We start from the raw sequence: 16,206 nt of genomic DNA on the forward strand, positions 1-16,206 counted from the left end.
TGAGTGCGTCTGCAATTTATGATGTGACCTAAAAGAGGTGGATGACGTGGCCGTAGCATTGCCATAATCCACCTTTGCATAAGACAATACAGCTCAACGAGCTGCAGCTGTATGACTGTGCCTATTTTTATTTTATTACGAATAAAAAATAATTTAGTAGATTGATATACGGCTGTTATATAATTATAATGATGTTTTATTTTTATCCTTACATTTAAGGGTGGAACCAAACATTTAAAGGCGGGGAAGAAAATTTAAAAAAATAAAAGTTTGGGCTAAAAAAATAAAAGTTTGGAGTAAAAGCTTTTATAAAACTAACGCACAATTACAACCCTCCAGAAAAAACTGGAACAAAGTCCCAATAATTGGAACACCAACAAAAACAGGCCACTAAGCAGCAACAAGCCCTTACACAGCCAACTACGAGAACACAAACAGACTCAAATACTCGAGAATATGCAAAACCAGAGCAGAATCTTAACAACAAAGGGTATAAATTCCAACTATACACTACAGCTAGATTCTTCCTAATACACACTTGAAGTGTCCTTTAGCCAAGACCCAAGCTCGAACTTCCCACTTAATTTGAGCCAAAATTGCCTCTTCTGTACTTGGAGTATTACAATGCAGTAGATCATTTATTTGCCTCCATAGTTGGTAAAAACTGTGGCCCCAAGACAAAGTCTTCCCAAACAAGCCTTAAGACTTTTTCCATGCAAAACAGCAGAGCCCCAAACCATGGCTTCAGAGACGGAGGGAGGGGGGGCTGGTAGGGGCCATGGCCCCCCCAATTTCCTAAAAAAAAAAAATTATTAGGTGAAAAAACTTTTTTTTTCTAAAAAATTAAAAAATATAAGGTAAAAATAAAATTTTAATTTATTTGACCCCTACCAAATTTTTTTTTTTGCCATTGGCCCTTGCCCATAAAAACTTCTTGCTCCGTCCTTGCATGGCTTAACCCCCTAAAGCTTTAAGAGTTTTATAAGATGAAAAATAGTAATCTTATAATTAATTTATACGGGTCGGTGCATGATTAATGTCGGTATGTGATTAAAGGGTGTTTAAATAGTAAATACTTTTAAAAAGGAGCCTTGCTACATAGGGGACACTCATCCGTCCCCTATGAGCCTCTTTTTAATAAAAAATTGTTTTTTTTTATAAATGGGTGCTGGGGGACGGATGAGTGTCTCTCGGCAAGCATTGCCCTTTAAAAAGATACCTTAAAAAAGAAAAAAAAAAAAAAAAAAAATTACATGTATAACATTACTTTTAAAAAGATACCTTAAAAAAGAAAAAAAATAAATAATTAAACTAATTAAACAAAGGGGATTTGGGGCTTTCGCTATACTTTGAACAGAGTACGAATCCGTACTTTCCATTCGAAATACCAAATCTTGGGTTTTGGCTATCAAAACACACGAGCGGTTGACACGTATGTTACACTGTACAATCTCTTTCGTGGGCTCCAACGCTTTGAAAAGTTCATCAAAATCCATGGCCGTGATGTACGGTTGAGGTTTTAACACGTGGCGAGAACAATTGTACGCTTTGGTGGGGTTCCGATGCTAAAGAATATCTTAAAGCTTTGTGTGAGTTCGAAGACAGCAGTGCAATGTACATCATAGCCTTGCCCATTTTCGGTATTCTAGATCTCCTCTCTGATGGCCTGATGGGACAACGGGGACCCCCTTTGGCCCTTTGTGCTGGATACTTGGATCCGAAACCTCAATTCATAACACGTGTCCACATTATGAAAATCCCCTCTCTCTCTCTCCAGTATACAATTAAGGCTTAAATATATTTATTCCCTTTTTGTTTTGACATTAATAAGTTCTATTTAAGTATCTTAAAATTTTGACAAAAATTAACCTCCTTTCCAAATTCTTTAACTATATTAGGACAGTGTTTATTTATCACACTTGTTTTGACGTGTTTTAAATAGTCTTTTATGTTGGATAGTTACTTAAAACACATCACACTTGCCGATATAGAATAAATGTGATCAATAGACGTGAAAAAGTCTCTAACAATACTTTTATTGTTTCAGTTATCTTCTGATAATTGTTGTTGTTTTCAAATGGGTGGCCGGGGATGCAGATAGGCTTATCTTAATCTATTCTCATTTAGCTTCTATTACCGCTTTTTGTGGTTCATTGAAATGACCGGGTCACTTGTTAACCCATTTTCTACGCTTTATAATTATTTCAACGTTGTTTTAGTTTGGTTTGGGTCTATTGTTAGATAGCACACCTCTTTTTCATTCATAGGATCATCCACTTCTTCTTCTTTTTTATCAAAAGTAGAAAAAATCATCCCTATAATCATTTTCCTTATTTAATTTTTTTTTTTAAAAAAAAAGACGTAAAAAAATAGCATTACTCATAAAATTATCTAATTTTCTTTTTTACATGATATAACAACCAAGATCTAAAATGAAAGTGGCTTATAATAATCTGATCTCTTCCCCCACATTACTATATATATGAATATTTAGGAAGCATGGATCTCTCAAATTTGATATTGAATTCAAACAAAATTATCAAAACATATATAAAATGGTCAAATAATTGTCATGAATACATATAAAGTTACCATCTGTTACACACATGCACTGGGGTAGTGGGGTGATATGTGATTGAATCTTTTTATATTAATTTATACTTTTTTTATTTTTAAATTAGAATTAAAGAAAATTCTTGACAAAATCAGAGCAGAATAATCCTTCATACTAAATTAGATTGATTGAGACTTGAATCAAATTAGAATGCAATTTGTGTGGATATGTTTGATACTTTTTAATATAAAAATTTAAGTTAATGGGTTTAGATTCGTTAATATTGTATTAATCACTTGTTTTTGTTATTACTTGACTACTCACACAAAGCTGGATTCAAAGATCATGGGATATCATATCCTTTGCTCTCTCTTTTTAGGACTAATTAGTTTAAAGGTGACAATTAAGAATTGAATTAAATAAATTGTGTTAATTGTTTTAGTTTAAGAGTAAGTGGATGTCAAAACTATCTAATGTTTTTATCATTATTCAATATTAATGTTTTTAATTAAGATGAATGCAAAAGCACTTAATCGTATCTTAGTTTAAGATCTTGTCACTTAAGGGTTTCTGAGTGCGAGAGTATATGGTCCTACCTACTTCAGTTTGTGTCTGATTGTGCTCCTAATTAGTTGCGTTAATTATCCTCCCTCCATATTAAGAATCATTTATATATAGTTAATGCTCTATTATTATTTAATTTTGCTTGGAAATTTATTTGATGGGTTCAAAGACAATAATGTGTCCCACGTGATTTTTCTCCCAAATCCCTCGTTTCTGTCTTAAGAGCGCCGCTTGTACAAATATAGTGCTAATATTTGAGAGAGCTAACAATTTTTTATACGATTTAAAATTTTGATATAAAATTAGCGAGTTAGTGTTAAAGAATTTGATCTGTTTGATTAAATAAGTCAGATTAGTGTTAACATATATAATTTTATACCTATACCCCGACATACGACATTTAAAACTGATAATTATTAACAAGATTCTCAACCCGACAAACCCAAAAAGTCTCATCAAAGTCAATGTCTCGTTGTCGTGGATGGAATCTCTTAGCAACAAGATGAGCGGTGTTGCCGCATGCTTGCGCTTACTTAAATGCCAGTAAGTTACATTACGTTACTAGAATAAACGGTTGGCTTAGCGAGAAGGTCCATTGTTAAACACGATCCGCGAAATGATATAATATTTTTTTTATTCGCAAGGGATCGTGATGTCTTTCTAGGGGATTGCAGATCTCTTTACTAGCTCCTATTTGCGGTGCAAAATTTCGTGGAATGTAGGTAAAATTAGCGTGTTAGAGTTGAGAGTTTTGACCCATTCAATTAAACGAATCAAATTATGATTGACTTATATAATCTTATACCTACGCCTCAATATAATACAAATTTTGCTATCCCTAGTGCTTGGCCACTAAGATAGAGGATTTTCATCACTAATTTAAAATAAAGTGGGAAATTTGAAAGTTAAACAAGTTGATCACTGCAGGGCCACTATGTTTAAGATGCCCAACTCCAATATAGTAAAAAAATATGATAGTTTTGAGTGGGATCCATGCATTAATATTAGAGCAGGGGTAGGATGAGGGCACCTCATGAGCCTTGTGAAGGGCTGTCAGGCTGGCTGTCACTCTTGTATAGAGTTTCATTAAAGAATGCACGCCAAATGCAATTTAATAGGTGACCAAATTAGCTTAATTTCAGCTTAGATGCGTCCAATGTGCTGGTCAAAAGTTTATTAAATCCTGTCAGAGACAAATAAAGGCAACAACTGCATGTATAGTATCCAACTGTAACCAGAACATGTCTTCTTCTTTTTTTTTTTTCCTTTTTTTTTAAAAAATAAAAATAAAAATAAAAATTATTTATTCTAAATATCAGCAGATATTTTTATGAATTTTTGTCAATAGGATTCTCTTTTTTATGGAATGGTAAAAAATAAAAATAAAAATAATAATAATAATGAGTATTGCCACATCAATTCAATGAGATGAAAGTAGAATATGAGTATAACATATATCATTACTTTTATTTGAAATTAAAAAAAGTTTATGGGAGTTCAATAATATTGAGCAGGGGTGAAATTTATGGGCGGATAATAACCGCAGCATCTGCTATCCACACCTAATCATTATATGCGGATAACAGATGCGGTTATCAAAGTCCATTATTCGCATACGGATTATCTTTATATAAATAATTAAGTTCGCTAAAACGAGGTCGTTTTGAATTTGGTAAGTTTATGACCTTTAGATTATTCTAGTTATTTTTTTTTTTTGGTAATCTAAATCCTGATTACTTTACAAGACAATGACCATTTATGATTGATAATCGTGAATTATGCAACAGTGAATTCTTAATTTGTTTAAGTTTGCATACAATAATAACAACATTATTTAATCTTGCATATAGATTTAGATAATTATAGAAACGGTCATTACCTCATATGCGGATAGTGGATAATAACTGTATTTAATAATCATAATAACCAGGTGGTTGTAGATAGTAATTGCATGGTGCAGATGCAGATATCTAAAATGATAATCTCATTACTCGAATATGAATGCAGATATTGCTAGGGCTGAGCAGGGGCCGGGAATGGGATTTTTTTGACCTCGCCTGCAAGGGTGTGAGTTCCCCAAAGGGAACTCGCACCCTGTGAAAAACTCCCTGCAATTGTGCGGGGCGGGTGGGGATGGGGATCCGTGGGTATGGGGGAATCTCCGCGGGTATGGAATAATACAGATTATCAGTACAATTCTTAAATGGAATTTCTTGAACTTGAAATTTAGATGCAGTTGTGAGCATCACACAAAAACGGGAAAAAAAAAAAAACAAAATGAAACAAAACAAAGGCTTCCACGCCTAGCGAAAGAAAAAGATGCTACTTTCATCACATTTCATTGAATTAATAGTAAGATATGATTTTATGAAATACACAGTATAAAGAATACACAGCAAAGCAATTATAAAGTTTCGAAAATGTCAGATATAGAAACTGCACAAGTATCTATCCAACATTACATCAAATTGTCAAACTATGGGGGTAAGAACATAAATTCACACGTACCTGCCTTGCTAAATAGAAGCTAAATAGAAGAAGAGAAAAAGGAAAGAAGAAAAGAAGAGACCATGAGAAGTAGAGAACGTACCGTGGGGTGCGAGCCGTGCGGCGCTGTGGGTTGTGCCGTGCGATGATGAAGTGCAGAAGACGTGAAGAGCAGCTAGGGTTAGGTAAGTTGTAACTTAAGTTTTTTGTTGTTTTTTTTTTTTTTTGATATGTGGGGCGGGGCGAGGACCCAAAAATTTTCAAGGGTCCCCCCGCAACCCACCCCGCACCGTGCGGGGGGCCCAAATCAAGGCCCATGGCTCGGACCATGGGTGCTGTTTTCATGTTAAAGGGGGCGGGGCGAGTATAGCGAGAATTTGCTCACTTTTAGATATCGTTAATAACCGCATTTTACATTTTCATGTCCCTAATAATGAGTATGTTTAAGATTGTGGGTTGGTTTTATTTTTTATGTAAATATAAAAGTAAAAATTAAGTTTGTATTTTGAAAAATATTTTATGTTTTGACTTGATTATTAAAAATAAATAAAAATACAAACAATCATGGCCTTTGAGAAACGTGATAGCTTTTTCCTCTCCCTATATATATTATATATATATATATATATTGACAGGGACAATTTCCCCGGTTACAGTACAAAACAGGCTCTCCCTATCATTGGCACTTTTGTAGAATAAAGCTACGAGTAAGGGTACAAAAGTCATTTAGCGTTGTGACGGACTCCGTTTGTCCTCACGTGGCCAGTCATCGGCCGCACGCACGGAAAGTTCTGGCGTTGTCCCCTCCCTCCGTTCACTCTTCGATTGATGTCTCCAAAAACAAAAAAAAAAAAAAAGAAAAAAGAAAAAAAATTGCATTTTTTTTTTAAAGTTTAATTAATGCGTCAGAAATAAAACATAAAAACAAAAAAAAAAAAAGAAGGGAAAGTTTCTGTAAAAATAATTATAGTTTAGATGGGTGGGTCCCACACCACAGTTCTCTTTCGGCCGCTCAGCTTGTCGTCTCTCTCGTCCTCATTGGCCCCCGTCGTACGTTAGCATTTGTCTTTACATGTTTGCTAACGTACGCCTGCTGTTCTTATCATTCACCCCCTCCCCCCCCCCCCCCCCCCCCCACACACACACACACTCTCTCTCTCTCTCTCCGTGTCTGTTTTATTGCACCGAGATTTAACATTATCTTGGAGAGAAGAAAGTGTAGGGACTAGGGGCTGTTTGCTTGGAATAATGGGTTATAGCAAGTGTTCTTATAGAGAAAGAGAGCGGAAATAAGATTTAAGTGCCTGTTTGTGTTTGGGTTTTGAATTTGTGAGCGCTTGTGAAGTGGGGTTTCTTTGATTCTCTGGAAGGATCTATAATTGGAGTCTTTTCCTGAGGTTTTTCTATCGAGCTCTTTTTGAAGGACCAGTTTTGATGGCTGGGAGTAATGAAGTCAACCTCAACGAGTCCAAGGTATTGTAATGAATTTATATTTAGTTTGATGATTATTTTGATTGCGTCTGTTTGTTTGGTCAGAGTTCTTGATGCTTATGTGTTTAAATATGGAAGCTCTTTGATATATATATATATATATATATTTTTTTTTGGGGGGGGGGGGGGGGGGGTGTGGGGGGTTGGGGGTGGGTATTAGGTTTCTGGACTAGTGATTTTGTTCTTGGAAAGCTGATTTCTGTTCTTTTTTCTTTTTTTCTTTTGCTAGTTTTAGTTTGGGTTTGGGGCAGTTTTATTTGGGACTTTGAGGTAAGATATGGGTTTGTTTAACGTTATTGATGCTTGGGATTTGGTTTACGGGGTTGTGGTTTTGTTCTTGAAAGTTAGATTATTATTTTTTTCGCTGATTTTGGTCTGTTTGGGGGCAGTTCTTCCTCGGGTTTTGATATCAAATAAGAATATGCTAATGGGTCTTTGCTCTACATTAATTCATTTATGTCTTCATTACTTGGTGGGTGCCTTGGGTTTCTGATTTTATTTATAAAAATCTGGATTTTTGTTTTGTTTTGTTTTTAATTAAGTTTTGGGCTTCACTTGGATGTGAAGATCAAATGGTCAACGTGGTTTTCTGCATATTTGCAGGTGTTCAGCTTAGGATTTTGTTCTGGAAAGTTGAGTATTAGCTGAATTTCTGGAGAATATAATTTTGATTTGAAGATTTTGTGGTATTGTCGAAGTTTGCGGATTTGCTAGGATTTTAGTGCCTACTGTTATTGTTGATTTCTGAATCAGTTGCATATTGTTGCCAAAAACAAAAATAGAAAGGAAGGAAAGAAAATCTGTTTCATATATATGAAACGAATGAAAGAAGCAGTTTGCATATTCCGTTTTAAGATTAAATTGAATGGGACTTATTGCAGTTAGGTATATTTTACTATTTTTGTTCATAGTAACCTGTTATGCTGAATTGTGAAATTTTCTGATATTTCTTTTCTTTTCTTTTCCTTTTTTTTTTTTTTTTTTTTTTTTTTTTTTTTTTTTTTAACTTTATTTTGTACAAAGATGGTTGTACCTCTGAATACATGGGTCCTGATATCCAACTTCAAGTTGGCTTACAATCTTCTTCGCCGTCCTGATGGCACTTTCAACCGGCACTTAGCGGAGTTCCTTGATCGGAAAGTACCAGCAAATGCAAAGCCAGTTGATGGGGTTTTCTCATTTGATGTGATTATTGACCGTAGTACTAGCCTCCTTAGCCGGATCTATCGACCAGCCCAAGATGGAGAATCTCAGTTAAACCTTCTTGATCTTGAGAAGCCTATGACTGCCGAGGTTGTCCCAGTGATTATCTTTTTTCATGGTGGAAGCTTTGCTCACTCCTCTGCAAACAGTGCTATATATGATACTCTTTGTCGCCGACTAGTGGGCATTTGTAAGGCTGTTGTGGTCTCTGTGAATTATCGCCGAGCACCTGAAAATAGATACCCATGTGCTTATGAAGATGGATGGGGAGCTCTTAAGTGGGTTAACTCGAGGTCATGGCTTCAAAGTAAGGACTCAAAAGTTCATATATACTTGGCTGGTGATAGTTCTGGAGGTAACATTGTACATCATGTTGCTTCGCGAGCAGTAGAGTCAGATATTGAAGTTTTGGGCAATATACTGCTCAACCCAATGTTTGGTGGGGAAGAGAGGACTGAATCTGAAAAGCGATTTGATGGAAAATATTTTGTCACGATCCAAGACCGAGACTGGTATTGGAAAGCATTTCTCCCTGAAGGGGAAGATAGAGACCATCCAGCATGTAACCCATTTGGTCCCAAGGGTAAAATCCTGGAAGGAATTAAGTTCCCAAAGAGCCTTGTTGTGGTGGCTGGTTTAGACCTTATTCAGGACTGGCAGTTGGCTTATGTCAAGGGACTTGAGAAGGCTGGCCAAGAAGTGAAACTTCTATATCTGGAGCAGGCAACAATTGGCTTTTACTTGTTGCCTAATAACAGTCACTTCTATACTGTCATGGATGAGATAAGTAACTTTGTGAGTTCTGACTGTTAATAAACTTTTTAACTTTTTACCTACAGGCAGCCATTTGTAACAAATGCTTGCCCAGTTGGGGTTCGTAGGAGGTTGTGTGCAGTATATAAAGATTGTGTAGTAATTCTACTTACTTTTTTATTCATCGGCGTCGCTCAGACTCTGCTTCCTGGGGCCTGGTTCTCTTCTTGGTATCAGGAGGGCTGGGCTTGATTGTTGGGTGCAGAAGGTACGGTTCAGCATGTAGCTGGATCAAGATGTTTTTGTGGTGGATATCCTATTGTCTGGACATCTATGGTATTGGTTTGATGAAGTTTTCATGGCGGCAGGAGCCACCTGACTAAGTTTAGCAGTCCCACCAAATCTAAGATTACCCATATTATATTATGCCTTCCAGCAACGCAGGGGAGGAAGACGAGTGTGGGGGTAACATTTGGTGGCCGATCAATTGGGATCGGTGCCTCGCTAGTGTTAGATATCTCTCTCTCTCTCTCTCTAATTTTAAAACATGGACAGAAAAATGTCCATGGTATTGTGATCCTGTATGTTCGTACATATGTTCTAGCTTATATAAAGTGTTTGCTTATTGGCTGTTTCCTTCGTTTTTTTGGGTCCGTCCCTCTCATTTCTGGGTTGTTCTCTCCACGTTGTGCTCATGTTTGACAGTGTACTTGGCAACTGTACATAAGAATGCTTTTATAAACATTGACAATGCCTTGACTTGGAGTTGCCCATTCTATATTCCTCGAATACACAATCAAATGTGTCTAACACTTGAATTATGTGTTTGGCAGATTCCATAGCAATGTGGTTTTGTGGGTGAATAAAATACGGGACATGAGACAAAGTTGACAGAGCTGAGTTAATTCAAGCTTTGTCTAGGGTTTTTTTTTTTCCTTCGCCTCAAGTACTTTTATAGAGGAATGGGGATTTGTGGAAGTTTTGACGATTAGCGCAAGTAACATGCAGCTCTAATGGTTGGCATTTTTTTTTGACAGAAGTTTGGTTACTAAACTCCTATAAACTTCACTCTTTCTTGGCCTCGTTTTCCAAACGAGGAAGAATGGTGAATATGATCAACTATAATAGTTTGAGCTCGGAAGATGTTAATGAATAAAGGATTGCAAAGCCGAGTTGAGCCGACTCGAACACGAATTGTCACCTCTCTAATGAAGTTATATTTGCTTTTGCTCAAGCTTGACTTGTTTATTAACAGGTCCATAAGTCAAACTTGATCTTCTTTATTCATTCACTAAACAAGCATAACAGTTGACTCATTTGTAGCTGCAAGAGAGGTGATGAAGTTGAAGGTGCATGAAAGTGATTATTTAAACCTAAAATAGCTGGAAGAAGGTTTGCTTCATGGATTGAAAAATCTGTTCACGTAGAAATCCTTGCTAAAGGAGGAGAGTTGACACGAAAAGGGTATGAATACAGTCTGAGGAATGATTGAAAACAATTAAACAAAGTGAGGTGGTCTATTTTTGGCCATTGAGCGAGATTGATTGAACCTTGTTTTAGTCCTTGAATTCCTGTTCTAAATGAGTAATCTAGAGCTTAGGATGCCAGATAAATACAAAAGTTGGGTTGCTTTGAAAGGGAAACACTCAATACAGCGGTGGTTGGGATTTGGATGTTTCCAAGGGACCACATGAGAAGTGACCATTTTTAGCTGTTGAGATTTGCTTTCACAATGATAAAAGAATACTTGCATAGTGGTAACAAACAGCTAAGCTTTTGAAAATGACATGCAGCCATATTTATTAAACTTTTGAGCCCCTAGTTCAACTATACCTTACACTCATATAAATGCTTTGGCAACACAGGAAAAAAAAAAAAAAAAAAAATTGATTAAGGTTGAACCTACAGGATTTTTTTTTTTTATACTTGTCGCATATCACAATGTCACAAGGGAAAAGTGTTGGCATCAACGTACTCCATAAAACCATATACGTCCGACCCATCTGTCGCAAAGGCTTTAGCTGCTCGGAAGCAATGAAATTCGGCAGAGACAAGCATTGTTAATGCTTTGCAGAAAAAAAGTGTTGGCATCAACATACTCCATAAAACCATATACGTCCGACCCATCTGTCGCAAAGGCTTTAGCTGCTCGGAAGCAATGAAATTCAGCAGAGACAAGCATTGTTAATGCTTTGCAGAAAGAAGGGTATTGCTGGAGTAGGTATGTACAATTGATAATAAATGCAACGGTTGTTTTGGACTAGGGGCATATAAAAAGAGAACATAATGAAGCAGGACACATTAGCAAATGCAGCTATTAATTAGTCAGTTGGAAACAAGTTTGAACAGAGAATTTTCCTGTATTTATTTAATGAAATTTATAAGATTTTCTTTGATGCCCCCCAACAGAAAGTTGATGAAAAATAAATGTGACGGTGGAAAGGAAAACAACTACATTTATCTTTTATTAGGAAAAATCAAGACACATTTCTAAGTTCATAGCATTGTGAAGATCACTCAATTTACTATTACCTTGGTACTGTGTTTGTATATCTGTCGGCACCCTTTGTTATAGTAAACTCCTTTACTAATGAAAGTAAATACAAAAAATAGAAGGGGCAACATAAATTTTTACAACTAAATTTTGTCTTCATAGGATAATGGGGGAACATTTCTGAATTCATTGCATCATGCAGAAACACTAAATATACAGCTTTCTTGGTGATCTGTTTGTATAGCTGTCGGTACTACAATTAGGATTCCTATGCCTGTGATTATTTCTTCTCTTTGATGTGACAAATATTTTAAATGATTTTACCAACAAGTACAGATACAGAAATACTGAAAAGTGGAATAGCAGCTATCATCATCAAGTAGCCAAGATGTGAAGTCCAAAGCTTCTAATAACAGACAAAAAAGGCAGGATTATTATGATCTTGAAAAGCCAGGAAATAATAATGTCAGCAAATTTAAAATACACAGTTGTAATTTTCATTTACAACGTAGAGAAATTACAAGTTTACAACAACAATAAGGACCAAGATATCCATTGGACTCTTGTGCATTTCTCATCTCCAGAGAATACTTGCAGCCTTCATGTCTACCAATTGATTGGTATTTTAAGAATGAATGGCCCATGACCCAAAAAGGAGTTAAAAAAATAAAGGCTCAGTTTTTTGTTTTCTATTTTTAATGAATAATAATTTATAAAGAGAAAATAAAGAAGCAAAGGCCACGTAGAGCAGTAACATCAATTTCCTTAAAACCTATTCCCTAACCTAAATGTATGAAAAACTCATAAAAAATCTCTTAGAAACAGATTTCATTGTTGTTCCATAAACTAAAAGAATACCAAGAACTAAAAGTTGTACCTTAAATCTAGGAAAATAAAAGTGAATTCCTTAACATTATTTTAATATAAAAAAGCTAAAACATTTATTTAAAACAATATTTAAATGGTTTCTTTTTCTTTTATTTCCCCTAATATTTAATTTAAAAAATATTTAAATGATATATAGAAAAAAAAAATAGAAGTATTGTAGAGTTTATTTGAATAAGAAAGCAAAGAGTGGTTTGGTTTCCCACGTAAGAAAAATTTAAGAGTGCTGAAAGACATGGTTCCTACATCTCTCCAACTTACCCTTTCATCTTCCACCTTTTTTTTCAACTTAATTAGCAGGAAGGGATATGAGAAATGAAGAAAGCCTAGAACGAATGTTAACATAACCTGGGAGAAAGCATGGTTTGACAGCAAATTTTTATCATATTTACATATATACGGATGATACTCATAACAATTGATTGTTGATGTCATTGACAAAGCTGTTAAACACCATCCCCTGTTATGGTTGCAGCACCAATCAAAAGACATTTAAGCTTTGTTTCTTAAACCATTCTCCTTCTCCCTTTCGTTTTCTATTTTTAAAACAAAAACTACAGCAAAAAACCAAAAACACAAAACACTTAAAATTATATTCACCTTTACGTCACATCAAAACACTTTTTCAAACAAAAAACACCATTCGAAACACATTATCAAACGGAATCATAATATTTTCTAATTAGACAAGATTACAAGCACAAAATAACATCATCAATGCATGAGCAGTTTACTTAATCTTTTGCCAAGATTAACTTTGTCCTCTAACAAAAAGAAAAACCAGACCTAGATAAAAAGACTATAATTTTGTCTCATTGCCTCAGAAATTGCACGACTAAACCCATAAAAATATACACATCAACAACCGGCAAAAATGAAGATTTTTCTCCAAATTTTAAGTTCCATAACATAACAAACCCAGATAATTGTATACTTAAACAATGTCACTGTACGCCTAACCCAACAATCTATGTACTTCCATCAATAACAAATAAATTGTAATAGCATTTGCACTGACATATTGCGAATACATATCAGACTGATCCAAAAAAAAGAATCAATATCCAACCAATTGTGACATGGAAACTTGGAACAACAATCCTATGCAAAGGACTGACGCTGTATGGATTTTATATAGCTTAAGATAATGCAGCCTCTCTTTCATAGTCATCCATATGATGGCATGTTACATTAGAATAGACGAAATTTCTAGGATGCGTTTTTACCTATTTCTCAAAGAACAAAAAACAATATAACATCAAAAGAAAACATAGTAGGAAGAAGGACATATGCTAACATCATAAGAACGATTGTTTCATATAACCAAAAAAAAAAAAAAACAGTTAAACTGATTTTCCAAGATAGTAATATCTGCAGCTGGAAGAGAAACATTATTATCTTAGTAGTCGAAAAAGTACCAAAACGACATTAGTTTTCTCGTCAACTGGAAATTGATTAGTTGATCCCAGAACCAACAGCAACTTGTCCTAATAAAAACCAAAAACTTAACTGCTCAGCGTCCTCTGGCAACATAAGCAACAGATGCTGCAGCAACAAGTGTAGTTGCAGAAGAAACCACGGTCCAGAAACTCTTCCTCCTATGTGCCTCAGCCACAGAGTTCTGGAGAAAATCAAGCTGTTTCTTCATATCCTCCACCATCTTCTCCTTGTTTCTGAAAGCGTTCTTAATGGTGTCCAACTCCACCGCATACGGTTGGATTTCTTCCTCTAGCTTCTGCTCATTGATAACCACTTCTTCCTTACTATCCCTATCATCCGTAGAATGACACACCAATGCTGCCGTGTTCTTCATCATGCCCAATGCCCGTTTCGAATTGATGCCTGCTGATTCCATTTTAGCCCTCAAATCATCAATTCCTCGTTGGGCTTCAACAAGTTTCTTCTGCACCAACTCTTTTTCTTTCATCAAAACTTCCACACGGCTTTCTATCGCCTTATTTCTCTCAATCAGATTCTGACGCTCACTCTTTATCTGCCCCAACTCTTCCACAGTTTCTTCAATCCTCTTCTCCTTCTCTGAAACCACTACCTCCATGCTTTTCACTTTCTTTTTCTCCTCATCAAAACCCTTTTGCACCTTATCTTTCTCAAGCGTAACTCGATCAAAAGCATCCCTAAAGCGACCAACTTCAAACACTAATTGTTTGTTCTTCTCTTCTTCATCTCTACAAGACTCCCGCAATGTAGATATAGCATTCCTTAGTCTATCAACCTCTGTATTCTGCTCAACAATTTCACTCTCTAGGGTAAGCTTCACTTCCCCAATCTCATTTTTCTCTCGAATCAATTCCTCGATCCTTTGCAGCCTACCCTCTGATTCCTTGCTAGTCATATCCAAAATCCTCTGAACCGAATCCCTTTGATCTTTCAACTTCTCAATATTCTGTTCCTTCTCCCTCTTCTCTTCCACCAACATATTAATCTCCATTACCATCTCTTTTTCCTTATCCATAGCTTCGCCAATCATTTTCTCCAACTCCAAAACTTTTGCGCGCAAAACTTCCTCCTCCTGCCGCAAAGTCATTACAATCCCATTCAATTCCCTCACTTCTTTCTCCAGTTCACCAATCTGGACTTCTTGCGTAGTTCTCTCCCTCTCAACCTCACTCTTCGCCCTCATAACCCCCTCAATCTCACTTCTCAAACTGTTAATCACCCCCACCGACTGCTCCAAATTCCCCTGGACCGATTCTTTCTCCCTCTTCAAGGCCCCAACGGCCTTTTCTCTCTCCGATTTTTCATTCAATAACCCTTCACATTCCACTTTCAGTTTTTCGATCTCTTCCACATTTTTCTTGTCTCTTTTCTCCATCTCAACCACATTTTCTCTCAACCCATTTGACTCCTGAACCAGACCATCAATCTCATTCTTAAGCAAATCCCTCTCTCGGCACACACGGCTCAGCCTACCTCTCTCATCCTCAAGATTAGCCACTTGCTCATTGGCCTCTTTCTTTAAGAACCCAATCTCAGCCTCTCTTTCACACTTCACTTTCTCAATCTCACCCTTCTCTCTCACCAACCCATCAAACCCAGCACCTATTTCAACCATCTGGGTCTCCCAAAAAGCACAAACCACACTCTTCTCCAACTCCAAGCCAAAACTCTCCTCACTCACCCAAGTCAACTCAGCCTCCAGCGCCTTCTTCTCCTTCCCAGAGCGAGTCAACTTTGCCTCCAAGGCCTGCTTGGCCTGCTCCAAGGACTCAATCTGTTGTCTACGCTCAAAGGTTTCTTTGAGAAGCAGAGAGTTGAGGGACTTGAGGTTCTGGAGCTTCTTGGAAGGCTCATCATCCATGGGTTTGGCTTGGTGGGTTTGGCTTTGGTCTTGGGTTTGAGCGGCTTCTTCTTCTTTGTGTTCTTTGGCTTGACGGGTCACTTTCTTTTTCGCCATTTTTTCTTTTTTGAGGCTGTGATGAAAGGGAAAATTGGATTGGGGATATGGATATCTGGGCTAGGGTTTTGCTAGGGCTCTTTTATGGTGGAAATGTGAGATTCAAATCGTTTGAGGATATGGACTATGGAGGGTTGCCTTGAGGATTCAAATTTTGGGGCCCAGCTTTTGAGGACTTTTTGGGAATTGTAAGAGAGGTTTTTAGAAAGCTGAAAAGATTGGGGATCTTGTAGGGCCGGTTGTTGTGGGGCATCCCTTCAGTGGAATGTGGTAACCAAAACAAAAATGAAGGGGAAAAAGAGAGAGAAACTCGATCATATTATTTGAAGAAAAAGAAAAAAGGAAGAAGAGTTCTTTCCA

At 36.4% G+C, this 16,206-nt stretch overlaps 2 protein-coding genes across 2 annotated transcripts; one reads left to right on the forward strand and one right to left on the reverse strand.

Moving 5' to 3' along the window:
• Positions 1 to 6,746: 6,746 nt before the first annotated feature.
• On the forward strand, positions 6,747 to 9,691 carry LOC133852480 (gibberellin receptor GID1C-like). Its single transcript, XM_062289244.1, has 2 exons — positions 6,747 to 7,078; positions 8,120 to 9,691. Exons 1-2 carry the CDS (start codon positions 7,040 to 7,042, stop codon positions 9,110 to 9,112), a joined length of 1,032 nt encoding a protein of 343 aa, XP_062145228.1. The 5' UTR covers positions 6,747 to 7,039; the 3' UTR covers positions 9,113 to 9,691.
• Positions 9,692 to 13,724: 4,033 nt separating this feature from the next.
• On the reverse strand, positions 13,725 to 15,981 carry LOC133852478 (uncharacterized). The gene has a single exon (XM_062289243.1). The coding sequence runs from the start codon at positions 15,844 to 15,846 to the stop codon at positions 13,945 to 13,947; it is 1,902 nt and encodes a 633-aa protein (XP_062145227.1). The 5' UTR covers positions 15,847 to 15,981; the 3' UTR covers positions 13,725 to 13,944.
• Between the last annotated feature and the right edge of the window lie 225 nt (positions 15,982 to 16,206).

The sequence above is a fragment of the Alnus glutinosa genome, chromosome 12, assembly GCF_958979055.1.
Source record: "Alnus glutinosa chromosome 12, dhAlnGlut1.1, whole genome shotgun sequence".
NCBI classification, from domain to species: Eukaryota; Viridiplantae; Streptophyta; class Magnoliopsida; order Fagales; family Betulaceae; genus Alnus; species Alnus glutinosa.